Source organism: Trichosurus vulpecula, chromosome 5 (assembly GCF_011100635.1).
Source record: "Trichosurus vulpecula isolate mTriVul1 chromosome 5, mTriVul1.pri, whole genome shotgun sequence".
In the NCBI taxonomy this organism is placed as follows: Eukaryota; Metazoa; Chordata; class Mammalia; order Diprotodontia; family Phalangeridae; genus Trichosurus; species Trichosurus vulpecula.
Window position 1 is genome coordinate 106,628,377 of NC_050577.1, and position 26,525 is coordinate 106,654,901.

Here is a 26,525-nt window from a genome sequence, read left to right on the forward strand (position 1 = left end):
TTGAACAGATAATTAAATATACCTCTCTCCTCAAGATATCACTGGGAACTCTTGGGCCAGAACAGTGTATTCATTGATCGAATGAATGAACGGGCATTTGTTAAGTGCTTACTACGTGCCAAGCATTATACTAAACAATTGGGATACAAAAAGGAAAAATGAGAGGTCCCTGCTCTCCAGAAGCTTATATTATCACTGAGGGAGATAACACATTAGGTTCTTGTGCAGGGCAGATAGAAAGACTTAGTAGTGCTAAGGATTCAGTGGAAGGGTCGAGGGCCCAGGGGTCTTTAGGTTCATTCAACCTCTAGGTCAGATCACGGTACCTGGAGTCTGGGGAAGAAGAGGCAAGGAAAAAGACAGTGAAAAATTCTCTGCCATTACCATGTATTACTGTGACTGTTCTATTTTACACTTCTTCTAATTCAGATAAAGACGTTTTATTCATTATTATCACTGTCATCTCACCTTTGTTACTTTATTCTCTGAGGACAGGCTACAATGCAGGTTTTGTACAAACCACATGGGGAGAAGGGGGTGGAGTATGGCCTGTACTGGAACTAATACAGTATTTTCTGACCAGGCCCGGCCATTCAATTCAGTTCAACAAACCCCTTATCAAGTCCCTGCTATTCAGAAAGCATCATACTACGTAGTGGAAGGGTTATAATTTTTTAAGCTTTCTTACAAATTTAGATAATACCAGCCCTGCCCTTCTAGAGCTTACAGTCTCAGAGCTGCCAAAGGTGAATCTTCAACATTCCCCTATGGTCTCTCCTTGAAGAGCAGTCAGAGTATGAGATCATTGGAAGAAAAGACTGTCTTAACAACAGTACTACCCTAATGTATGATGTTATCCCAAATAATCCCTAGCACTACCCAATCTAATAATAAAAGCATTTATTATTATTAATTTATTATATTGCCAGGCACTGTGCTATGCATTTCACAAACATCTCGTTTGATCTTTCCAACAACCCTGTGAGGTAGGTACACTTATTATCCCCATTTTACAGCTGAGGAAACTGAGGCAAGCAGGCAGAGGTTAAGTGGCTTGCCCAAGGTCACACAGCTAGGATGCGTCCGAGGTCACGTTTGAACTCATGTCTTCCTGACTCCAGGCCCAGCACTCTGGGCACTGTGGCACCCCCTAGCGGTCCCCAGAGCACTGAGAGGTTAAATAATTTGTCCAGTTAAATGGCTAGTATTCATCAGAGGTGAGATTTGAATCCAGGTCCTTCTGGCTTCAAGGCCTGCTCTAACCATTAGGCTGTGCTGCTCCTCATGGTAACATGTACACTAACCCAAACCCTGTTTGCTGCTTACGAGGATAGAATTAAGATAACCCTATGATTGGGGAAAAGGAGAAAGGTGATAGCCTAGAATTCTCTTTCTCTATGTGGCGTATATGCCATATGGCATTCAGAGCAAGGGGCCACCACCTCCCTGCTGCTTGTCTGTCGCACTGTAGTATCCTAGCCCCAAACTCAGGTTGTGTTCAGTAATAGCGTGCTTCTTAACGAACTCTAAACAAATGTAATCACCGCCGACAATGGGACCCTTATGTATGTAACCATCATGATAGTAATTATAGCTGATCACATATATAGTATATTAATATATACATATATTTATACACACACACACACACACACACACACATATCATTTTAAGGTTTGAAAAGCTCCTTGGATATATTTATTCATTTGATCCTCACAACACCCCTGTGAGATAGGTACAGTTATTATCCCCATTTCACACATGAGGGAACTGAGGCTAAGGGAGGATAAGTAAATTGTACAGGATCACACAGGTCCGAGGAAGGATTTGAACTCATACCTCCTGAGGCCAAGTCTAGGACTCTTCACTTTTCCATCTAGCTGCCATGGACCTTAAGCCCGAGAGAGAGACAGAGAGTGAATGTGTCTGTGTATGTCGGGGTGGGGATGGTAAAACATTGATTCTCTTCTACATTCACATCAGCAGGTGTGACACAGGCTCATAGAGTACGAGTATTTGGGGTATCCTATGACATAAGCTCCTCTCTCCACGTTCTTCAGCCAGTCAGGCTGTCTCCCAGTCTAGCAGTCAGACTTCTTGGAACCAACCCAGAATGAAAGGAAGATAGCGCCCTGGCCATCCCAGGAGGGCTTCATGGGCAATGCTGGCATTCACCTGGGGAAGCCCCACGCCTTCACCATTGCAGCCAGGAGGGAAACGTCGAGGTTTTTATAAGAAAGGGTTTGGCCGCCTCCAGGATATCCAGTTTGGGATCCAGTGAGCGGCCGAGACCTTCTAACACCATGATCGCAAAGACAATCGAGGCAAAGTTACTCTCAAGCTTGACCTGAAACAGCAAGGACAGAGGCAGGCGAGTGCTTTTTCAAGTCTCATCACATACAGACTAGTGCCCTCGGTGGCACCCTCATCCTTTCAGGTCTGTACCCTCCAAGCACTGCCTATCCCATCTCTACCACCACGAGCTTCCTCCAGTCCCAATCTAATTGTACATCCTTCTTTTTTTTCTTACCTAGCCTTAATCACTGAATGAGGTGTTGCCTCAGTCAAACTGAGACCTGGGAAGGACCTTAGCTTAAAAAGGCCAGGGTCTCCTGCTGCATCCCAGGCCATCTCCAGTCATCCTGATCTATATCTCACCACTGGACCAAGATGGCTCCAGAGGAGAAAGTGAGGCTGGTGACTTTGCACAGCCCTCCCTCACTTAAATCCAGTTCACTTGCATGTCATGGCATCACCTCCCTGATGTCATGGTCCTCTTCGAGAATGAAGGACAAACAACAACAGCTGTCCGTGAGGTTCTCTCAGCGAAGACACTGGAGAGGTTTGTCATGTCCTCCTTCAATGAATCATTTTGTCAGAACTCTCCACTATGACCTGTCCGTCTTGCATAACCCTAAATAACACAGCTCATAGTTTCACGGAGCTCCACAAGCCCATCTGCCACAAGAAGGCAATAATCCGAGAGAGAGTGTGAGTGTGAGTGTGTGTGTGTGTGTGTGTGTGTGTATGTACACATCTATGCATGTGTGTATACATAAACATATATACACGCATATAGAGATTCCATAACTTGTGACTTTATATGTGCGTATATTTACATGGTTGTGTATATGAGGCACATTTACACACATGCATATGTTGAATATTGTGCGACTTCCAATTCCTTATCAAAACAATAACCAGGTTAACAGGGCTGGGTATAGAGATTACTGGTACCTGCTCTAATGGGTAGATAGTCAATTAACAAGTATTTATTAAGTGCCTACTATGTGCTAGACACTATTTATCCTTTTTAACTCTTAGTTTATATATAAATTGTCACTACTTTACAAGCATTTATTTTCTTACCTAAATTAAATATTCCCCCTCCCCCACCCAAATCCCGTTTATACCATCCCCCTGCCCAGCTCCAAGATGCCCCACTCCCTCCCAGGGGGCCCTTTGACAATCCTTAAGCCTGGTGCCTGGAGGCAGAAGGTCTCACCTTATGGGTCATCAGCAGCTTGAAGACACTGGAGAGCAGATTTGATACTTGAAGCTGTTAGGAAGAACAAACCTTGTTACAGAGCCTGAAAGGACCACTTCTCTCCCCACCTCCACAAAAACACAATGGCGGGGAGAAGGGGAGCTCACTGACTGCTCAAGAAGGGTGCAGGGGCTCCTCAGTCCCTGAAATCCATGTGACTGCTTTATTCAAGAGGGATGGTTTAAACAGGGGGCAAAGGGGTGGGGGAGGGGGATCCCAAAAGACCCCACAGATCATCTCCATCTATTTCCCATCACACAAAAAACAAGAACAAGAAGTCACTAGAACGAATGAGAAGACTGGTCTTACTTTCAGCTGTATCTCCAGAACTGACCTGTGGTCATTTTCTTATATAATTTAAGCGAACTATTAATTTACTTACTATCAATATAGGCTCTTGGGTCTAGAAGTCACCTAGCCCAACCACCTGATTTTAAAGATGAGGAAATTAAGGCCCAGGAAAATCCTTGCCCAAAGTCACCCATGTAGTAGCATCAGAAGTGGTATTTGAACTCAGGTCCTCTGAGGCCAGATTTCCTTCTATTATAACATTCTGCCTCCAAGAGACGCACCTAAGGAGATGCCATTTTTGAGAGCCATTTGCTGTAGTGCACTGACCTATGGCTGGAAGACTTAGAGGAGAAAAACGTGACTACTTCCTATCTCCTTTATTTTCCTGTTTCTTCCCCAACACCACATCGAATGTAAGCTTCCTGGGGGAAGGGAATGGTGGTTTTTTTTTTTTATCTTAGCATACTGCCTTCCAAATAGAAGGCGCTTAGTGAATGCTCATTGGGTTAGATTGGATCAGTCCTAGGGTCAGAAACACCTCCTCCACTTGCTCCCCAGCTCTGTGGCTGGGATTTGCCCGAGCTGGGGAGGAAAGCACCAACCAAACCTAAGAACAGGGCTCTTTCCTGCTGGTTGTGTCCCCGTCTCACGGCCCGCCTACCTTTTCCAGGGTGATGGTGTTCTTCCTGGCCTGGCTCACCAGCACTGCCATCTCGGTTTTGAATTTCTCCACATCCTGGCACTCGTTGGCCCGGGCATGGTGCAAGATGAGCTCAGCCACTCTCTCACCCTGAAGAGCACAAGTAAAGAGAAGGCTTTGAGCGCCATTCGTCGGAGGCATTGGCATTAGCGGGAAGGTCAGTTTCAGCTCGCATCTCCCCGAGCCATGTGGATACTGGGAGACTCGGGGCATGCCGCTCACCAATACAGGGTCACAGATTTAGAGCTGGAAGGGGCTTTAACCATTCGGTTTAACCTCCTGTTGACAGATGAGGAAACCGAGGCAGAAGAGGTTATGTGACCTTCCCAAGTCCATGGGGCCGGTAATTGTCTGGAGTAAGATTCAAACCCAGGTCTTCCTGACTCTAAGTCCAGCACTCTCACTACATCACGCTGCATCTCACATATCTCATCTGTGTGCACTTCATCTTCACCCCACATACCCTCGGATACATCGTAGGAACCCAGGACATAACTGGAGTCACCTAACTCCCAAGGGCAGTGAGGTGGTGCAGTGGAGAGAGCACCGGGCCCGGAGTCAGAAAGACTCACTTTTGTGAGTTCAAATCTGGCCTCAGACACGTCTTAGCTGTGTGACCCTGGGCAAGTCACTTTACCCTGCTTGCCTCAGTTTCTTCATCTGTAAAATGAGCTGGAGAAAGAAATGGCTAAACCATCCAGTATCTTTGCCAAAAAAACTCCAAATGGGGTCACAGAGAGTCAGACACAACGGAAACATCTGAACAATAATGGCGATAGCCTAACACCCACACCCTCTGTGCAGTCCTCTGGGCACATCTACTACTTGAAAGACTTTCTTAGAGGATCAGCTGGCAGACATTTAGACAGCTCTGCCTAAATGTCCTTCAGAGCCCCACTCCAAATAGAATTCTATTTTTAGATGCCCAGTCTTTTTTAACTTTATGCCCCCAAATCACCCACAAACCACCATAGTCTGGTTACAAAAAGCCCAAGCAGCCAGCAGGACCAGGCAGTGTGCACATGCTTAGCATCCTCAGCCTCGAAGGGGAGAATGATTTCCCTATGTGGGAAGACATGCCACAAGGGAAAAATATAGAGAGTAACTCGTGTTTTGTGCATGGCGTGATTTGAGAGGCCCTGTGATATGGTGGGGAAAGCAAGTGGTTTATTTGGAGTCAGGAAGGACTTCTGTTCTAGTCCTCCGATACTCACTATGTAATTCTGGTGGGGGGGACAGGGACAAGGAATGGAAGGAGCATCTGTGCTGAGTGCTCCGCCAATATTACCTGATTCTCACAGCAACCCTGGGAGGTGGGTGCCATTACCACCACCATTTTACAGAAGAGGAAACTGAGGCAAGCAGGGTTAAGTGACCTGCCCTGGATCCCATGGCTACTAAGTGTCTGACGCCGGCTTGGAGCTCCCTTCTCCCTGACTCAAGGCCCAGAGCTCAGTCCACTGCACCCCCTAGCAGCTTAGGCCTGGGCAAATCTATGAGTGTGGACTTCCTCATCTGCAAAATGCGGATCTCTCACAGCTCTAAAATTCTACGTGGTGTCGCTGGGACCACCGTCTTCTCTTTTATAAAATTGTAGCATTCCCCTCCATGGTGAGTTTTCAACATAGCATAGACCACCAGCTGTTTTGAAGGCAAAACAGTCTATTAGAATGTAAGGAAATCTCATGGATTTATATGAATAAACGTGTGACTGTGTGTCTGTATATACATACACACATATATTTGTATACACACATACAAGACACACATACACAAATATTTTATTGTTATTCAGTCATTTCAGTCGCACCCCACTCTTCATGACACCACTTGGGGTTTTCTTGGCAGAGAAACTCCAATGGTTTGCCATTTTCTTCTCCGGCTCATTTCACAAAGGAGGAAACTGAGGCAAATAGGGTAAGGTGACTTACCCAGGGTCACAAAGCTAGTAAGTGTCTGAGGCCAGATTTGAACCGAGGAAGATGAGTCCTCCTAATTCCCAGCCCAGTTGTCTATCCACTGAGTCACCTAGGTGCCCATATAAAAATATACATGCATACTTAATATACACACATACGTGTGTGTGTGTGTGTGTGTGTGTGTGTGTGTGTGTGTATAGTTAGGAGATACAATGGATAGAGTTGGGCTTGGAGTCAGGAAGACCTGAGTTCAAATCCTGCCACTGACCTTTACTGCCTGTGTGACCAAGTCATTTACTATATCTGAGCCTCAGTTTCCTTGGTAATAAAGAAGCCTCCCAGGTCCCTCTAGCTCCAGATATTTTAAAGCCCACGCCCTCCAGGTAAAATTAGACATTTATAAGCATTACAAGCTGAATGGCAGAGCTTGAGAATCCTCAACCCTTGGAATGAAACCAGTGCTCAGACCCACTGCTTGAGCACTCCATGAACCACAAGTCTCACCTGCCCCATGGCCACTGCAGTGAAGACTGCCCGGAAATTCTCCAGGTCAGCTGCCTGCAACCCTGCCACAATGCCTGCATCCAGCAGGACCAGCCTCAGTGGGGAAGAAGTGGGTCTCACTTCCGACATCAGCGTGGCTCCCAAGCTCCTCTGGCCTTGGCTCTCCTTAGGAAAGTCTGCTCCCTGGACCAGGATGTTCCCAGGGTGTAGGTCAGCATGGACAAAATTGTCAACAAACACCTGCGAAGGGATCCACATCATGAATAGGCGAGGTCTACCGCCTTCTCGCTGCCAAGGGGAAAAGGCTTTTAAATTTGTGGTCAGTTCTCAGTTATCCACATGAATGGTACATGTACAAATACCATTTTTGTGCTAGATCCCTTATTTCAGTGATATAAAGCAGCTTGTAATGATGACTCTCTATTAACAGAGACTAGCTTTTTGTCTGCACCGTGTGGTCCAAGAGAGTTGCCTGGGGCATTGAGAGATTAAGTGACTTGCCAGGGCATCAGGGATGGGGCTTAAACCCAGGTCTTCTGACTCTCTATGCTGTTTCTAATAACAAATACCATAAAGTCCCAATTAGGACCCCACCAATAGAAAAAATCTGCAATGCAAATAAGGGCTGATGAGATTGCAGCTTAGCTTTGATTTTTATCTGGAAAATGGGGGAAAGGTGTTCTCTAAATAAAATAAGATTATAAACTAGATAAGGGACTATTTAACCCATAACTGTGTTAAAGAGCTTTATCAGCACTTACTTGAACTTGTTGAGTTGAATTAATAATATGCCAATTACTAATGATTCTTATTCATTCATTAAAATGACACAAGGCTTAGGTTACCTAAGACCTTGAAAAATTTGGTAGCACCTTATTAACCCTATTTTCATAATCATATGTGCTTAAAAGTAACAGAACTTCTTTAAAACATATCATAATTTAGACTTTTCACTGATGCTAATCAGCCTTTCAAATAGTCCAATTAATGGTGCTCAACTCACTATAATCTTAAAAATTACATTTGGACCATTCCCCTTCATTTGCATTTACGAGTAGTGGGAGAGATGATGTTGAGGGCACCGGGGCAGGCTGCTGGTCAGCAAAGAAAGATATTATTCTGAGCCTTCCAGGATGCAGAGGAAGTCATTGCACCCATGGGGGAAGGGGCAAGCAAACAATCAGGCACCGGCTATGTGGCAGGGAGGGGTCTTCTAGGAACACAAGGAGGCCTAAAAGGTTGTGGAACAGCTCTCTTTCCAACAGTTGGGAGAGAGTGGCAACAGAAACCACCAGGAGCCAAGTAGTGAAACTTTCCAGAAAGTAAGGAATCCTTACTTCATGTTACTTGGTAATATGAATGGTCATCCCCTCATCCTCAGGTTCTGACATTGGTTCATCAGGGTTTCCTAAACTGGGGCACACCTGCAGATGTCACTTTCTTTTCATCTCAGGCATGAAGACCTAGTCCATTCCCCCAACAGGTAGTCACCAGGCAGCAGGGTTCTGGGGGCTTTATGGCATCCCAGTTCTTACCATCTTCAGAAGCATGTCTATCCCCAGCTTTGCTATTTTCCCCTTCAGCTTCGTAGGAATCTCTGACTTCTGATAACGGGACACAGGCACACTCTCCTTAAAGCAAGGAGAGAGGAAAGATGTCAGTTTGATGCTCCTACCTCCCACGAAGAGGGGGAGGTAAGGAGTCTTTTTAAAGTCTACCCTTTCCCTAGTTAACATGTCAAGGTTGCTTTCCCAGCAGATGCTTGACCAACTTCACTCACCCCGGTCAGTCCTTATACAGTCCTTTACAAAGAAGGTATGGAAAGAGAGACCATGGGATATAATGGTCCTATGGCCCAGTGGGCTAGGACCAATAATCCTGGATCCATCCAGCCCAGTCATCATTCTGTCTTTGGGAAACCACAGGGCACATGGTGGGACATCCCATTCCCAGTAATAGTGATAAAAATTATGAAAGCCATCGATTCTCATAATGACAAAAAACTTTATGGGCATGATATCATTTGATCCTTATAACAACCCTGCAAAGTAGGTACTGCAGGTATTTTGGCCATTTTCCAGACGATAAAACTGAGGCTCAGCAAGGTTAAGTCACTTGTCCGTGTTCAGACAGCTAGCATCAGAGGGGAAATTTAAATCCCAGCCTTGCCTGGCTCTAGGCCCTCCTGACTCTCTCCAACTACTTCACCCTCCCAAGTTAGATATTCCCCACAGGGATCACAGAGCTCAGAAGCTGCCTTGTCTAACCTGTATCTGAACTAGAGCGCTCCCTGCAACATATATCTTCCCAATGGTCAGTCATCCAGCCTTTGCTTAAAGACCTGTGATGAGGGGAAATCTACTGTCTTCTGAAGCACCCCATTCCCCTGCTGAACAGCTCCAGTCAGTAGAAAGGCTCTTCCTTGTATCTGCCTTTATGGGCTCAGAGAGGAGGATCTTTGAAGACTTATTTGCCCACAATCACCAAGACAGTAAATGCCATAGCCCAGACTCAAACTGACCAGGAGGTGGGTCCTTTTTTCCCTAGACCTAGACCATGCTGCTTCTATTCCTCAGAGATGAACACTGGCCTATCCTTAGTATGTACACATGTAAGTACACACACACTTTAGATTTCATATACATATATATGCATATATATATATACGTACATGCACACACACGCGCACACACACATGCACACACACACACACACATATAAATAATTACTTCCTTTCATTCTTACTTCAAATGTTTCCACTAGAACATCTCTGGTGACAAAGGGTTGCAGAGGGGTCGGGAACCTGACAAAATTCACATCCAGGAAATTGTTTTGGAAGCACTCTAGATTCCGGGCTTCATAACGCAAGTCAATCTGTACAGAAAGAAAAGATGAGAGATGAAGGTGCATTCTGTTTGGCTTCTGAAGCCTTTCACAGTCTGGCCCCCACCTCTCTTCCAGTCTCCACACACACACACACACACACACACACACACACACACACACACACTCACACTCACACACTGCAACGCAGCCAAACTAGCCTTGTCTTGGCTCGTGGAACACAACTCCAACTCTCGTCTATGGTTTTGCACCAGCCATACCTCATGCCCAAAATGCACTCACCTCTACCTCGCAGCATCCCTCTCCTCTTCCAAGATGCCCTTTAAGCACTATATCCCTACAGGGAGCCTTTCCTGATTCCCTCAGACTACCATGCCTTTAACTTCTGTTGCTGTTGTTGAGGTGTTTCAGTCACATCTGACCCTTCATCACCCCATTTGAGGTTTTCTTGGCAAAGATACTGGAGCAGTTTGCCGTTTCCTTCTCCAGCTCATTTTACAGATGAGGAAACTGAGGCAAACAGACTGAAGTGCCTTTCCCAGGGTCACACAGCGAGTAAGCATCTGAGGCCAGATGTGAACTCAGGCCTGACTCAGGCCCAGCTCTCTATGCACTGAGCCACCTAGCTGTCCTGCATTTAACTACTCAAATGATAAAGTGGTGGCAGTAAGCAAAACAAAAACATAGCACATGAATTTATTGATTGTGCTTCCTTCAAGTCAAATCAATAAGCATTTATTAACCGCCTTCTACATGCCAGGTACTGTGGTCGATACCAGGGGTACAAAGACAAATAGTACAAAGACAAACAGTCCCTGAGAGTCCCTGCTCTCCGGAGCTCATGTTGTGATAGGGGAGGTCAACATATCAAAGGGAGTAGTAGATGGATACAATTCTAGATCAAAACCTGTCTTAGAGATAGGAGAGTAAAAGAGTACACTCCCAGACACAGCCCTCCTCCTCCTCTTCTTCCTCCTCCCCACAAACGTGAAAACTGCATTCTCCCCAAACCTCGGATATCTATCTTCTCATGTTACAAGGGCCTCCCTATGTCCCTGGGACACAGGTCTTCTATCTTATGTAAATACAAAATTATACAAAATAATTTTGAGAGAGAGAGACCACTCCTAGAAAGACTAGGAAAGACCTCATGTGAGAGACTGAACCTGAGCTTTGCCCTGAAGGAAGCTAGGGAATCTATGAAGCAAAGGTGAGGGTGACAGACAACTTTGCCTGGAGGTTGTCCAAAGTATGGGGGAGGATGGGGTGTTATGTATTAAGAACAGCCAACAGGCCAGAGTTTGGTTTTAGACCATTCTCCATTGGACAGGTGCTATACTTACACTTGCTGGTCATTAATCATTCCATATGGGACATCCGGGGAAGCCCCAGACATGCTCACCTGTTGGACCATGAGCTTCTCAAACTCTTCTACTATCTCAGTCAAGCTGAGCCACTTGATTCCTGGAATGAGTCCGAGGATTCGACTGCCCGTCTTCATCAGTACCAAATCCACCTGTACTTGAGCAAGGAGCCCAGGATGTAGCACCTGTAGTAGAAAAAGGAGCAGCAGTGACCAGGGCATGCCCCTCGAGCCCAGTTACATGGAGTGTTTACAAAGTTCATGGAACCACGTCGGTGCCACACTGAGGCAAAAGAAAGACATTCATCACTGGAGGCATCTCCCTGCTCTCCGTCCCTTGACCTGCGGCTGAGATATGCTCTATTGGCCAACAACATTTATAGGACGCACTGGACCAGGGCTAGGCAGAAGCTGGGTTCCAGATCTCCTGGTGCTCAGCAATCATCGCTTCAACTAGCATTTCCAGTGCAGTCTTTTTCAAAACCAGAAGAGCACTTGGGTCTTCCTATTCAGAGAACTGAGGGAGACCAGTTAGACAAGTAACTTCATTTTCCCCATATATCAAATTAGTAGGGTTAGAATAGTTGACTTCTATGGCCCCTTATACCACTAATGTTCCATAGGTCTAAGTTACCTATTAAGTCCTTGAGTCATGGTGCTATGCAGGCACTGAACAAAAGTGTTTGAACCACAGAAATGAGTGGAGGGGATGCAGAAGTAGCAGTTGGCAAGTAGAGCTAACTAGGAACTTTTCCCAGGGAGTAACTGTTTAGTAGTTTTGGAGGAGGAAAAACTCCTGGTTAGGCAGGGGGTATGGACCCACCAGAAAAGCATGAACTTACTTTAATAGCTGCTGGGATGAAGTGTTTTGGCCCATGTAGACAGTCAGCAGGTGGGGTAAAGGATGTGTCCTGTTTTGATGCAGTCAGGTAGGACATGGGGACAAGTAGATCTTCTGGAAAAGCTTGATCTGTCAACATCCCTTTAGGCTTCTGCCCCTTCCAAAAATATCCTAAGAGCCTCCCCAGCCCTGCCACCTCCCAAGCTTCAAAAGAGGAGGTGCCCCTAGAGGCCTCCACAAGTTTCTGGAAGCAGGCATGGTCAAGGAAGGCAGTGTCAACATAAGCTTTATACACTTGGGCCACACAGCCTGAGCCCACCGGGTCCTGACTCTCAAAATGAAGGGCTCGGCCCCACTCACTCCCAAACACCTTTTGAAGCAAATGCTGGGTGTGAGCCCACGTGTGGGGGGCCACTTGAACGTGCAGCCTGGAGAACTTGGTGCAGAACTCTTCCGAGAAAAGATCCCGCCTTGTGCTTGCCCACTGGCCCAGTTTGATGTACGTGGGGCCTGAGGACTCCGTAGCCATCAGAAGCCAGTTCAACCAGAGGGTGTAGGAGCAGGGAACCAGGTAGGTAAAAGGGTACAGCAGAAGAAGCGGGGTGAATTTCACCAGCAGAACACAGGCCCGGAACCATATTCGGAGGCCAAAGGCAAAGTTCAGGAAAAGACCGTTTATGAACCCAGTTTTGGAAACATTGCCTGCCACCCTGACTTCCTTAGAGGCACTCTTACAAGTACCTGTCTGACCCCGGCTTCCAGGGGACACCATAAGAAGCCCTCCTGAAGTCAAAATGAGTTTGGGTAATGAGCCCAAAAGAAGCCAGCAAATTCTGGAATTGGGTGGGCATATAATCTGTCTACGTCTCCATCTAAGCAAACAAGATTTCTGCCTGACCTCAAAGCACCTTAGGTGTGACAGGTAAGTCTTGATGGAGAATCTCCAAGAAGTCATGATGACCCTGCAAACAAAGGCAAGCGGTCTCAGTTCTTTTCCTTCCTAAATGCCCGGGACACCCAGCTCCCTTGGGCTATCCAGGAGCATCTATTTGTCTTCTGTTTTCATCTTGGGGGGAAATTCAGTGACCAGAACTAAATGATCATAGTTAAACGGAGTCCCCCATGCAGCTTTGAACGTCAGGTTCACCCCAACCCGAAAAGCAAGAAGCATGGATTCCTGCTTGCTCCCCTACCTAGGGGTGGGGGGAGCCTTCAGATTCCCTCCCCACTCCACCCGCCCCGCTTCAGGCGGGCCAGCAGGTGTGCACTCCTAGCTGGGAAACCCACAACATAACCTTCATCAGAGGAGACCTGGTGGGCAACAGAGAGCGGTCAGCATCTGCCCTAGCACTTCGCCTTTTGAATGAATCTCCCTGGCCTGGTGATGGCCTCACCGCCCCACGCTGGTACATTTCACCCGGCTGACAGCCTGCCCCATGCGATCACTTTCCTTCTCCGGCTGCATGTTTCCCTGGCTCTGAGGTTAAAACGGGGTTTATTCCCAAGAGCAAGCTGGCATCCCTGGGAGGTTGTGGCCCCTCTGACCCGGAGCGGTCCCTCACTCGGATTACTTTAGGATGGCCAGCCCTGGCTCTCAGCAGCCAGGACAGCCCGATTTCTGAAATCAAAGGCCGAGTACCCGGGGGAAACCAATCTGAAACACCCTAGAGCTACGGGCTTTGAAGGACTTCCGGGAACAGACAAGAGCCCTGCCCCCTTAAAGCGGCAGTAACCTTGAAGGTGAAGCCGCTTCATTTATACCTCTTTAAGCCCAGGGAGTCAAAGAACAAACCTCTGTGGGCGCTGATTCCAGAGTAGAATGCAGCCGTCACGGGGTATCAGTAGTGATTGGTTTCAGGAGTCTGCAGTCCTGTGGAAGTGATTTCATGCAGTCATTTAATTTCAGATCTTAACACATCAGCAAACTCATCTTAACATTTAGAAGGCCTCCATATATTCAAGATGAGGCAAAAGTCACCATGCCATTAATGCAAAGACAACTGGAATACAAAACGCAAAATAAAGCAAATTTATCTTAACGATATACATAAATGGACCTTCCTGTTATCCTCTTCTAAAGCTGGGGGGCCAGGGTTTCATGTCTAAGAGCATCAGGAACCACTGAGTTGGAGATTCCCAGACAGAACTGGTAAGGAGCTTTAGAGTAACTTGGTGGGACACATCATTGCCCTGCTCTTAGATAGCACCTGGGGGGGTTCTCTCCTAGAGGAGGCTACCCCAAGTTCGGAGTACTCTATACATTCAAAACCATAACCCATGAGACGCTACCAATGCATTAACTTTTATTAGCTTGAGGGCATAATTCACTCAAGCAAAGGCATTTAAACAATCAAAAACAGGTTTATAGTAAATTACCGTATTTCCCTATGTATGCAACACACCTTAATTTTGGGGCCCGAAATTTGAAAAAAAATGTATTACATAAAGTTATTGAACTTTGTCCACATTTGCAATCTGTCCCAACTCAAACTGATGTGTCTTCCGACATTGAATGACAAAACGATGAAATTCAAGGACCTTTTGCTCATAGCTTTCAGGCATCTTGTGGGCAAGTCTGGTGCCTGTACACATGCTTAGTCCATTCTGTTTCATGAATCTGAAGCACCAACTGTGTCCTTCTTTGAAATCAGTAACTTCTTTTTCATCAGTAGTTCTTCTTGCCTCACGCTGTACCATCTTTGTGGACACAGGATTGCCCTTTGGTCTTCAATCCATATTTTCAATTACCTCTCTAAATCAGGCCATTTTTCTGACTTCCCTCTCATGGCCTTCTTCTGCTGTGGCATGTTCAGTAGGGTTTCTTCTTCCCATAGTCAGTCTCGGATTGTTTTCTCAGTTGGAGGAGGACCAAACTTTCAGCAGCACGATTTCCATTCACTTTTGCAAACTGGATCACTTTTAACTTGAATTCAGCCCTGTACAAAAATCTTTTCTGAGCCATTTCTGGGCAGAACATGACAAAACGTAATCTAATATACCAGTAACAAATGCGAAACAATGAGCGCAAAGACAACAAGCACGAAAAAGCAGGGAATGCGAGTAAAAAAAATCTACAACCACTGTATAAGACGCACCCAGTTTTTAGACCCCAAATTTTTCGAAAAGGGGTGCATCTTATACATGGGGAAATACGGTAAGCACCAACCATGCCAAATACTCTGCTAGAAAATTGAGATACAAAGACAAAAATGAAATTGTCCTCAAGAAATTTACATTTTATTGGAGGACATAATGTGTACATTTATAATCAATAGTCAATAAGCATTTATTAAGCTCCCCGCTGTGTGCCAGGTACCAGGCTAAGTGCTAAGGATTCAAATACAAAAAAAAAAAAAAAAACCAGTCCCAGCCCTCAAAGGCCTTATACTCTAATGAGGGAAGTCACACATAAAAAGAAGCTGAAAAGTGGTTGGGAAAGAGCGGAGCTGGAAAGTGCCAATAGAAGCCCCAGGGTAGTGCAACCAGGTGAACAATAAAATGTCGAAACTGAACTCTCTTCCTCAAATGGAAGTTTGAAGTTCATGGCCCCACCCTTTAATCGAAGAGGTGGAGGGTAGGGACCAGTTGGAATCCCAAGGTTAATAAGACCCTATCACATGATGAGTTTATCCCAATAATGAGTTTTCTGAGGCAAGGTCAAGTCAGAGAAGCCCCAAAGTAGTGCAGCCAGGTGAGAACTGAGATATCGGGAGCTGGGCTCTCTCCTTAAATGGAGGTTTCAGTTCATAGCTGCACCAATCAGAGCGACGGTATATTTTGTATATGAGCATTTGCAAAATAATTGTGGGGGAGGAAGTGGGAGAGAAGCTAGTAGTTGGGAAATTAGCTAAGGCCTCTTGTAGGAGGCAAAACCTACTTGAGCTGTGCTGGATTTGGTGTCAGGAAGACCTAAGTTCAGTTCCTGCCTTCAATGTTTTCTGGGCAAGTCACTTAAATGCTCCCAGCCTCAATTTTTCTCATCCATAAAATGGGGATAATCATAACACTGACCTTACAGGGCTGTTGTGAGGGTCAAATGTAAAATAGTATGTGTAAAGTGCTTTGCAAACAAAGTTGCTATATAAATATTATATTATTGTTATCATTGATATTATTATTATATCATATTATGCTGTGTGACTATCCAGAAAGACCAACTAGATGTCGAGAGATTGGAGCTCGATTGTAAAGGGTTTTATGCCCAAGAGTTTGTGTCTGATCCTGGATTCCCTAGAGTTTAATGAGGGAAGTAATCTGGTCAGCCCTGTGCTTCAGGCAAAGCTCTGCTTCTGTTCTCTCTGTGTTGTTCCCTCCTGGTCTCCACTAGGAACACAGTCTCTGTGTAGCCTCCCCCAGACATGTCTCTGCCGCACATTCTGTTGCTGGTCCCACAGCTACCGGATCTGGCTCTTCTTTATGCTCCCAGATTCTGGGATTCTCAGCTGGAGCACTATTTCTCTCCATCATGAGAAAAGTGGGCTCTACCTTTAAAAGATTTACATGATAACTTTATGATATGTTTAAAAGGAATAGCAAATTGTACATAATAGATTTGCAGTTTCTTGTGCAGTCATCTTTATTTTTTTATTACACTGTGTTATGGAAATGCTTGTTTTATTCCATAAATTAAAAATAAAACATAAAAAAATTTAAAACTGCAAGGCTTTCTACAGCTCTTTCAGAAAATCATTAAACCTTACCACACTAAACTATCTTAACTATAGCACAAGGGGGGAGGATTTTTGTTTGTTTGTTTGTTTTTTCCTCAAAGAATAGTCTGTATGGTTCCTTCACCCAAGCTCTTTACATATTTGCCGTTTTGTTGTTCAGTCATTTAGAGTCATGTCTGACTCTTAGTGACCCTATTTGGAGTTTTCTTGTCAGAGATTCAGGAGTGGTTTGCCATGTCCTTCTCCAGCTCATTTTACAGGTGAGGAAACTGAGGCAGAGTGAAGTGACTTGCCCAAAAGTGATAGAGATAGTAAGTGTCTTCAGGCCAGAGGTGAACTTAGGTCATCCTGACTCTAAGCCTAGCACTCTATCCACTGGGCCATCTAGCTTTAGCATACAGAATAGGATCAACTCAGCTAAACAGCTAATGCCCTCAGGTTCAAGTCTATCTTTAGAAGCAAACTTTCTAACGCGGGGGGCTTGCCTCTCTTAAAGATCTTACTCTAGCTGAAAGGAGGCATTCCTTTTGTCTCCTTGTTCTCATCTTTGATGGCTGAAGTAGCACGTGCTCTGGAGCTATTATCTCAAATCACACTGGCAGGCTAGGACCGAAGAGGAGCTACTACACGTCCCCTCAGAGTTCTAAGGGTATCTAAGGGCATTCTAAAGGTATCTAAGTGTATCACTATCTAAGCGGTTGTTGGTATACTTCAAATCCTACATAGCTCATGACCCCCCACCTGGGTGAGTCCTCCTCCATGATTGAATTGATATTAGCCATACTCAATTTTCTTTTAGAAACAGGTATTTTCTATGGTGATAAAGTTGGTACAAAATACTCCCCCAAAAGTCTGACACCCTATAAGTACCTATAGAGCCCAGGGGAAAGTGGGCTCAAACATTGTCATCACATTTGACAAAGGGACATAGGGACATAGCTCCTGGAAGTCCTTCTTCTGGAGTCCTCAAGATACCACCATTATTGTGTGTGCTGGATTCCCTAGAGTTTAATGAGGGAAGTGATCTGGTCAGCCCTGTGCTTCAGGCAAAGCTTTGCTTCTGTTCTCTCTGCGTAGACTCTTGTGATTGCCCTTCCTCGGCACAACCAATCCAGTCTATTCTCAACTCCTACTATAGACAACTATTAGCAGTCACTGTCATCCTTGGTCCAGGAGGACAATGCTAAGACTCAGAGGTCGAGGCCGAGGCCAAGGCCAAGGGGCCATCCCTATTCTGACTTCAAACAGTTCCTTCCCAAACATTTGACTGAAGGTTTCTCTCCACCTAGCTTGCTGGTTTTATATGAGCCCTTTAGGGCAAGAACAAGTCCCTCAACCAATCCAAATAAGTCTCCTCTGCAGCTCACTGCAGGTCATCCACTGGTTTTACTTTTCTCATTTAACCTAAAGCCTAGTTCAAACCTTGCTCACACCTACTGAACAATCTGGATGTATTCTTATCTGATTAAATGATAACATGTAGCATCTTGTTGCTAATGTTAATTGAGGTTGGGTGATTATTTGGGCTGCCCTGCCCCCCTCACACTATTCAGTATCCCATCTAGAGGCTTCCTCTGCCCCAACAAACTGCCAGCTCTCTAGATGCCCCAATTTCTCAGTCTCAAAACCCTTTCTGCAGTTCCCTGCAAATGAGTGGAGGGGGTGGGGAGCGACAAAGAGAAAAAACATGAATGAATACATGGATGGATGTATGCATGAAAAATAATTTATTAAATACTTGCCCTATTTCAGGCAAAGTGGTAAATGCTGGAAATACAAATACAAAAGACAGGTAACCTTTGCCCTCAAAGAGCTAATACTTCAATAGGAGCAGATCACAATAAAAGAAAGATAGTTCGGAAAGGGTTTTGTGATCTGGGAAGTCACAGAGATGATGAATATAGCCATAGGGTAGTCATTTCACACAGTCTTTCCAGAAACTGTGGTAATGTTAATTTGAATACTGTTCATTGAGCAAGAAGTGGAAAGTGGGGGTAGGGGAAGAGATGCTGGCCAGATAGAATGGGGTCTCATCGCTCAAAGGTGATTGGTGTAAAGCCTGCCATTCCCCACCCAGCCCAGCCACTATCTTGCCTTAATTATACAGGGGTAGCCCTACATGTGGACAGCAAAGCTTTTCCAGACTCTGAGCTCCCTTTCACTTGCCTTGCCTACACCACCCTCCCTCCTCTTCTGCCCACTGCCTTATTATACACATATCCAAAGTAATGATATTCTCCCTCCTACCTTTCTTCACTTGTCCATTGTGTAAGAAGGTTACACAGTTCTAGATTCTGACAAGTATCTCAAACCATGGTTTTTGCCTCCCACCATGCATCTGGGAAAGGGCTTCTGGGTTCTGTCAAATGAATGGAGTTTTAGGGAAAGAAGAAAAAGGTTCTCTCTACCATTGTATGAGGGCCATTCAAAATCGTCCCATCTACTACGCGTGCCATATATAGTTTGCCAACCCCTAAACTATCAATCCTTAGTGACTCCGAGTTGTTGATTTCAACAGATAATTCATAAAATAAGCCCACCATTGTTTCCCAATTCAATCCATGAATCAGCACCCTAAACTCTGGCCTTATGTGGCCCAGGTCCAACCTTGAAGAACATTTAAAGAATACCATCCTCTGTGTGTCCAATTATGTCCCTACCTAGAATTTACTCTGAGAAATTTCTAAATATAGCTTATGGATAGGCCTCTATAAATGTGGACAAAAAAAAGACTCCCTTTAAACCACATAAAGCACTCAAGGTAACAATACATATATTGAGTATGATCTGCCTTTATTCAATCCTGTAGAAAATGCAGAAACACATATAAAAGGATTCCTAATGATCTATTACCAAAGCATCAAAACTCAAAGAACACACAATAAACAAGAAACACAATTTTCTTTCCTCTCCTCTAAGGCCCACTTTTCACGGGGGACTCAAAGCACCCACTCTGCAGTACAGACCCCCCTTAAGAGGGAGACAAACCTGGGGCTGCCGATAAAGTTGTCTTCCTCTATTCTGGTGAGTCCCCCTTTCCACAGTGAGGAATGAAGTCCCCTAGATTTATTATAGCCACCCTACAGTTTGGATTTTCTTTGAAAGGTAAATGATCTAAGACAAGTCCAAAAGACTCATGATGGAAAATGCTATCCACGTCCAGAGAAAGAATTGATGGAGTCTGAATGAAAATCAAAGTCTACCATTTTCACTTTATTTTTTTCATGTTTTTTACCCTTTTGTTCTGTTTATTCTTTCACAACATGATTAATATGGAAATATATTTTACATGATTGTGTGTGTACACATATATATGTATACACACACACACATATATATATATACATATATATGTATATATATAAACCTATATCAAATTGCTTACTACCTTAGGGAGAAGGAAGGGGAAGGAGGGAGAGAGAAAAATTTGGAACTCAAAACCCAAAAAAAAAATATTAAAAAATTAATGTCAAAAATTGTCTTGGCATGTAATTGGAAAAACTAAAATACCATTAAGAAAGAAAATAAAAGAAAGGGAAATTAACTTGGGTTTTCTAAAAGATGGCACCCCAGCATTTTAATAAGTCCCACTTTAACCCCACAGGGCCTGAGGAGGAAGAGAAGAAAGCATAAATGGGGCTAAAAGACAGGCAACCCTTGTACTTCAGGTCTCTCAGAACACATGGTAATAGTGGGGTGCTGAAGTCTGGGCCCCTTGCTTCCCCACTAGTGACTTTAGTTCTTGCAGTTCTTCAGTTTTAATCCTGTTCTCTCTCGACAATAGTTTTTGGTTTTTTTCCCCTTCTTCTTCTCCTTTTTTTTTTTCACCGCCAGGGACTCATCGTCATGGACTGTCATATTTAACATTACTAGAGAGCAACCCCTGAGGTGGGTGCTGCCCTGAAAAAGACTCCCCCTTCCCTTACTAGCAGGCTAGATTGCAGGATTGGGTTTGCCCAGGCACTAACAAGAACTTGGCCTTCTCTAACAGAAAGCTAGATTCTGGGATCCTCAAATTAGGAGTGGCTCGAGGGGCAGTCCCAGAAGAGGAGCTCTCGACACCCCTTCTGCAGAAACTGGGGTTGAGGAACTGTTCCCCTCTCCGTGGCTTCCTCAAGTCCTCCCCCTCTTTCCTGCCTCCTTTTGGGTGTTGTTTCCTCCTTTAGACTGTAAGCTCCTTGAAGGCAGGGACTGCTTTTCTTTTTACTCATTGTATCCCCAATGCTTAGCACAGCGCCTGGCATATAGGAGACACTTAATAAATATTTATTGCATTAGTGGAGAGCATAAATATGAAGAGCACCATAGTCTCCCCCACTGCCATCTCGACCAAGAGCTTTTATCTCTGAGGCACTCGCTAAGGTGGTTTCCCTCTCAGCTGCCCCGGTGCTGAGAATGTGGCTTCTGAGCGCCAAGCCCCAGGAAGGTCATTAACGACTGCCGCTCCCCCCACCTCAGGACCCAGAAATGATCCTGGCTTCACCAAAAGGCCACAAGGCAAAAGGATCAGTAGGCTGCCTTTTATAATCCACTGCAAAGGACTAATTCTACCCACAAGAGTGTAAACCAACCAATTTATCCAAGGGTGGCAGCGCCTACCTGTAAAACCCATCCATCTAGAGGTGAGCTGTCCATGCCCTCCCCAAGAAGATACAGTCAAAGTCCCACAAAACGACTCAGCACTCAGTAGCTCATCACGTTGATCAGGGGACTCCCCCAATCAGCCCCTTACAAGGGAAAACCATCTTGCATTAGAAGATGCTGAGCTCATTCATCCAAGAACTTGGAGTATATAGTTATTGGTTCTTCTCTTCCTTTCCTCTCTTCCTCCATCCTTTCCCTATTCCAGAATTAAAATGATCATATGTGTTTATGTTTATTCATCTTCAGTGGACATATTTCCAGTTTGGGAAAAACAAACCCTCTTTTGAACGTTATTAAGCTCTACTGCCACTAGGTGGCACCCATATACTTGTGAAATGAATGCATCACCCTCCCCCGCCCCACTTCCAAATTGCTAGCAGCCGGCTTTATTCCAGTGCTCGCTTGGAAGGGAGGAGTAGAGAAACATATGGCTGTGCTTATCATTTTAGATTAACTCCTTTATGGCAAACGTGGCATCTTGCGTGTAGCACCCTGGCAGATGTTAAACACACACAAAGTCTCATACAATTCAACAAAACCATTCATTGAATACCTATCTATGTTAAGGCAATGCTGCTCCAGAAAGGGGTAGCTAGGTGGCCCGGTGGGTAGAGTGCTGGGTCTGGAGCCAGGAAGGCCCATCTTCCTGAGTTCAAATCTAGTCTCAGACACTTACCAGCTGTGTGACCCTGGGCGAGTCACTTACAACTGTTTGCCTCAGTTTCCTCATCTGCGAAATGAGCTGGAGAGAGAAATGGCCAAAAAAAGTAGAAATGGAGGGGATGCCCATCGATTGGAGAATGTCAGAACAAGTTGTGGCATATGAATGTAATGGAATGCTATCATGCTATAAAATATGATGAGCAGGCAGATTTCAGAAAAACCTGGAAAGACTTATATGAACTGATGCTGAGTGACGTGAGCATCGTACACAGTAATAGCAACACTGTGTGATGATCCACTATGGATGACTTAGACAATCCCAAAGGACTCATGACAGCTATCCACCTCCAGAGAGAGAACTGATGGACTCTCGATGCAGATCAAAGCATACTATTTTCACTTTCTTTATTTTTTTTTTTTGTGGATTTTTCCTTTTGGTCTGTTCCTTCTTTCACAACATGACTAATATGGAAATGTGTTTTACATGATTGCACATATATAATCTATATCAAATTGCTTATTATTTTAGGAAGAGAGGAGGGAGAAAAATTTGGAACTCAAAATTTTGTTAAAATGAATGTTAAAAAATTGTGTTTACACATAATTGGAAAAAATAAAACACTATTTTAAAAGAAAGAAAGAGGCAAACCACGACAATATCTTTGACAAGAAACTCCAAATGAGGTCATAAAGAGTCAGGCATGACTGAAAACGATTGAACAGACAACATAATGGTTCTCATTTACATAGAACTTAGTTTGCAAAGCACTTAACAAATATTATCTCATTTTATTCTCAAAACAACCCTGGGGGGAGGTTCTATTATTTTTCCCATTTTATAGATAAGGAAACTGAGGCTGACCGAGGTTAAGTGACTTGCCCTGGGACTTATGGCTTGTAAGTATCTGAGACCAAATCTGAACTCACCTTCCCAATTCCAGTTCACTGTTCAATCAGCTGCACCCCCTAGTTGCCTCTTAGCAATATGCTAAAAGGGCTGGGGATAAAAAGAATACCAAACCACATAGACTCAGTTCTCAAGGAGTTAATATTCCAATGAGGGAGATGTAGATATATATAGCAGTGGGTGGGACCAGGAAAGCCCTCCAGCAGAAGGTGGGATTTAAATTGCCTCTGGAAGAAAGCAGAGAACTAAGAGCTGGGGGTGTGGAGGGAAATCATTCCAGTTGTGGAGCAAATGCATGGAGGTGGGAGATGGAGTGTCACGTGTGAAGAAGAGCAACTTGGCCAGTGTAGCTGAATCATAAAGTACATGGAAGGCAATAAGGTGTAAGAAATACTGGAAAAAGTGGTAAGGGACCAGGTTGTCATGAAGGACTTTAAATGCCAAAAGGGGGATTTTATATTCGATGGTAGAAATGATAGGGAGCCACTGAAGATTGTTGAGGGGGAAGCTGACCGTGCTTAGTCAAACTGTGCTTTAGAAAGATCATTTTGGTGGCTAAGCGGAGGAAGGATTGGAGTGAAGTGGACGATAGAAACAGTGAGACCAGTTAAAAAGCTATTGCGATAGTATAGGTGAGAGGTGGATGAGGTCTTGTCCAGGGCAGCGATTGTGTGTGCTGAGAGAAGGGATTATTGCCAAGGCGGAAACAAGAACAACATATTGGCTATGAGGAATGAGTCCAAGTAAAGGTAAAAATGACATTGAAGTTATGAAACCAAATGATTAGGAATATAATAGTGCCAGTGACAGAGGCAAATTAAGACCGGGGGGGGGGGGGGGGGGGGGGGAAGGGGAGGGCGGGGAACATAATGAGTTCAGTTTTAATGATGAGTTTGAGATGCCTCCTGGACGTCCAGTTTGAGATATCCAGTGGCAGTTGGCAATGGGAGACTTGAGCTCAGAAGAGGGGTTAGGGCTGGATGTATGGATCCTGGAATCATCTACATAAGATGATAATTGAACCCACGGGAGCTGATGAGGTCAGCAAGCTAGATAGTGTCTTAAAGGCCATCTAGTCTAGCCTAGAGGTATTAAACACGTAGCCTGAGGCCTACATTTGACTGAACCACACTAGAATGTAATTAGGAAATATTTAACAACAGAGATAATGTTAATTTGTGGTTTTTCTAAGACAATATGTGGCCTATGGGGATTCATTTCTACTTCAGTTTGATACCACTGGTCTAGCTCCTCCATTTTACTGATGAGGAAAATGAGATGGATAAGGGTTAGGTTAACATAAGAACCCAGGTGTCCCAAATCCTAGTCCAGTCCACTTCCACTATACCACACACCTCTCATGTAGACCTCTCCCTGCATGGCAGTTTCAGGGATGTCAAATTCCAACATCTTATTCCCTCTACCTCCCAATAATTCATCTACCTGCTCACTAAAGGCTGAAGTTCCTTTAACAGGAGACAAAATATTTGCTATTCCATGGTTAATATAAACCTAGAATTGGAGTGAGTGTTTTCCCTGAGAGAGGTAAACCAGCAATGTAAAGTCCATTAAAGTAAAGTAAACAAATAAAAAACCACCGCAGAGAGCCTTTCCTGAAAATTAGTTTTATTAAGGAAATAAACGCAAGGCAGAGGAATGAGTTACTAAAAGGTATTTCCTGTGCCTGGCTCTATGACTGTGTCAAAGAATCGCTGACTGATTCTGAGGGATTTTCAGGGGACCTCAGAGGTCATCTGGCCTAACCTCCCAACCATGAAGGCCTGCCCTTTCTAACAGCCTTCACAGGTAGTTATCCAGTTTCCCAGACTGGGCAATGACACAATTAATGAATGCTTGATAATAATGACAGCTTAGAACTAAAGGTACCCACCAGACCTTTCCTGAGATGGAGGTAATATTTGTATCGTTTGGTCCCAGGGGAACCCAGAACAAGGCAATGATGACGAGCGCCTAGGTTCACTTAGCTATATCAAGAGTGAGTAGTAACCACAGTGAGAACAACCAATCCTCATCCTAAAAAAGTTCCCCTCAGGGCTATTCTGACTGTCCTCCCCTGGTCCTCTAGCTCATATTTCTGCCTTGCTTCTGGAAAAGTTGGAGGAAGAGATAGGAGAAGAAGGAGCACAGCCAATGGGAGAGTTAAACCAGAAAGGATGGTAAGAACAGCTAAGTATGAATGATCCCGTTGCCTCCATGATACTTTGCTGGATGACCCCTTCATCATATTAGGCAACATACTGGAATGGATAGCCATCTTCTTTTTTCCTCTTTATTCTCTTTCCAGACCCAAAAAGCTTCTGAGTTGAGAGAGATCTTAGGAGAATGGATAATATTACCTTTCACTCACTGCAGGAATACCTTCTACAGTATTCAAAATTATAGATCTGACCTTTTCAAGTATTCCTTCTAGATAAGGAAACTGAAGCCCAAAATGAGGAAATGAATTGATATTAGAAGCCAGGCTTCTGGATTTTCCAGTTTAGTAGGATGTTTTCTGTCATGATCTGAAGTCATGTAGTCAGATAAGGTCCCGTTAGAACCAAGAAGAAGCAATCAAGATTTTGGATGAGAGTTCCAGTTTGATTTCCTCAGAGGTGGAGTTGGCTTGTTTTGAAGCCAGAAGGGAGTCTGTTTCCAGCTGCCTACAAGCCTGGAGAGATGGAGCAGAAAGAGGAATGGGGTCAGAAAAGGAATAAGAAAGACGAGTAGGACCCGGCCTACTAGAGATGAAAGGAACTAGGAACTGGATGTGAAAGAATAACTCTATTCCAAATTTTGGTGGAAATTATTGTTCACCAGTACTCTATGTATCAAATGTTTTTCTTCTTATAAACCTGACCTTGCTTATTCATCAAGTTCAGGACTTGTCAATCATTTCTTCTCTCAAATACTCAAATGGACATGCGGTCTCATTGATTTAGACCTCTCTTTGGTGATGGAGATGACCATTCCACCCATGCCTGTCCATTCTATGGCTCTCCTCCTTGTCTTGCCCAAAGTCAGCCACAGGGAGCCAGGCCACACAATTTGCTGGAGACTTTTTTTGCTTTCTCCTGAATCACAAAGGGAAAGAGAAAGAAAATAAGTATTTATCTAGCACTTACTGTGGGCCAAGCGCTGTGTTAAGAACTTTATAAACATCTCACTTGATCCTCACAACACTGTGAAGCAGATGCTGTTAATGATTCCCATTTTGCAAATGAGGAACTGAAGAAGACAGAGGTTAAGTGACTTGCTCAAGGTCATACAGCTAGGATGGGTCCGAGTCCAGATTTGAACTCAGATCTTCCTTACTCTAGACCCAGCACCCTCTCCACAGCTCCGCCTAAGGAACCAAAGGAGCAGTCTGGTCCTCTACCTGTCATCTCTTGCTCTTACCAGCCCACCTCCTCCTTCTGTTATACAGTTTTTTGATGACATCCTTTATTTCCCTTCTTCTTCGGAGTCACTAGATGGCCCGACGTTGCATCTTGTTCACATCCACCAAATACTTTTCCTTTGCCCTTGGTGCAATGCTCACCTTTCATCCTTTGGAGGCAATAGTGTTGCAGACCTCACTGCTATATGGCGATACCATTGGAAAGGTGCTCCCTTGTTGTGATGAGAGCTTG

At 44.6% G+C, this 26,525-nt stretch overlaps 1 protein-coding gene across 1 annotated transcript; it reads right to left on the reverse strand.

Moving 5' to 3' along the window:
- Nucleotides 1-1,672: 1,672 nt before the first annotated feature.
- On the reverse strand, nt 1,673-13,624 carry ADCK2 (aarF domain containing kinase 2). Its single transcript, XM_036758729.1, has 9 exons — nt 13,404-13,624; nt 12,011-12,971; nt 11,208-11,354; nt 9,707-9,835; nt 8,497-8,592; nt 6,962-7,201; nt 4,500-4,628; nt 3,506-3,559; nt 1,673-2,347 (listed from the first exon to the last, which is right to left on the reverse strand). Exons 1-9 carry the CDS (start codon nt 13,472-13,474, stop codon nt 2,195-2,197), a joined length of 1,980 nt encoding a protein of 659 aa, XP_036614624.1. The 5' UTR covers nt 13,475-13,624; the 3' UTR covers nt 1,673-2,194.
- Between the last annotated feature and the right edge of the window lie 12,901 nt (nt 13,625-26,525).

Excerpts from the sequence above, each read along its gene's own strand:
- ADCK2 (XM_036758729.1), bottom strand. The coding sequence starts at position 13,474 with ATGCAGCCGGAGAAGGAAAGTGATCGCATGGGGCAGGCTGTCAGCCGG. Across the intron at positions 9,836-11,207 it reads AGAAGCTCATGGTCCAACAG|ATTGACTTGCGTTATGAAGC; the intron begins GTGAGCATGTCT and ends CTTTCTGTACAG. Across the intron at positions 7,202-8,496 it reads TAGACATGCTTCTGAAGATG|GTGTTTGTTGACAATTTTGT; the intron begins GTAAGAACTGGG and ends ATCCCTTCGCAG.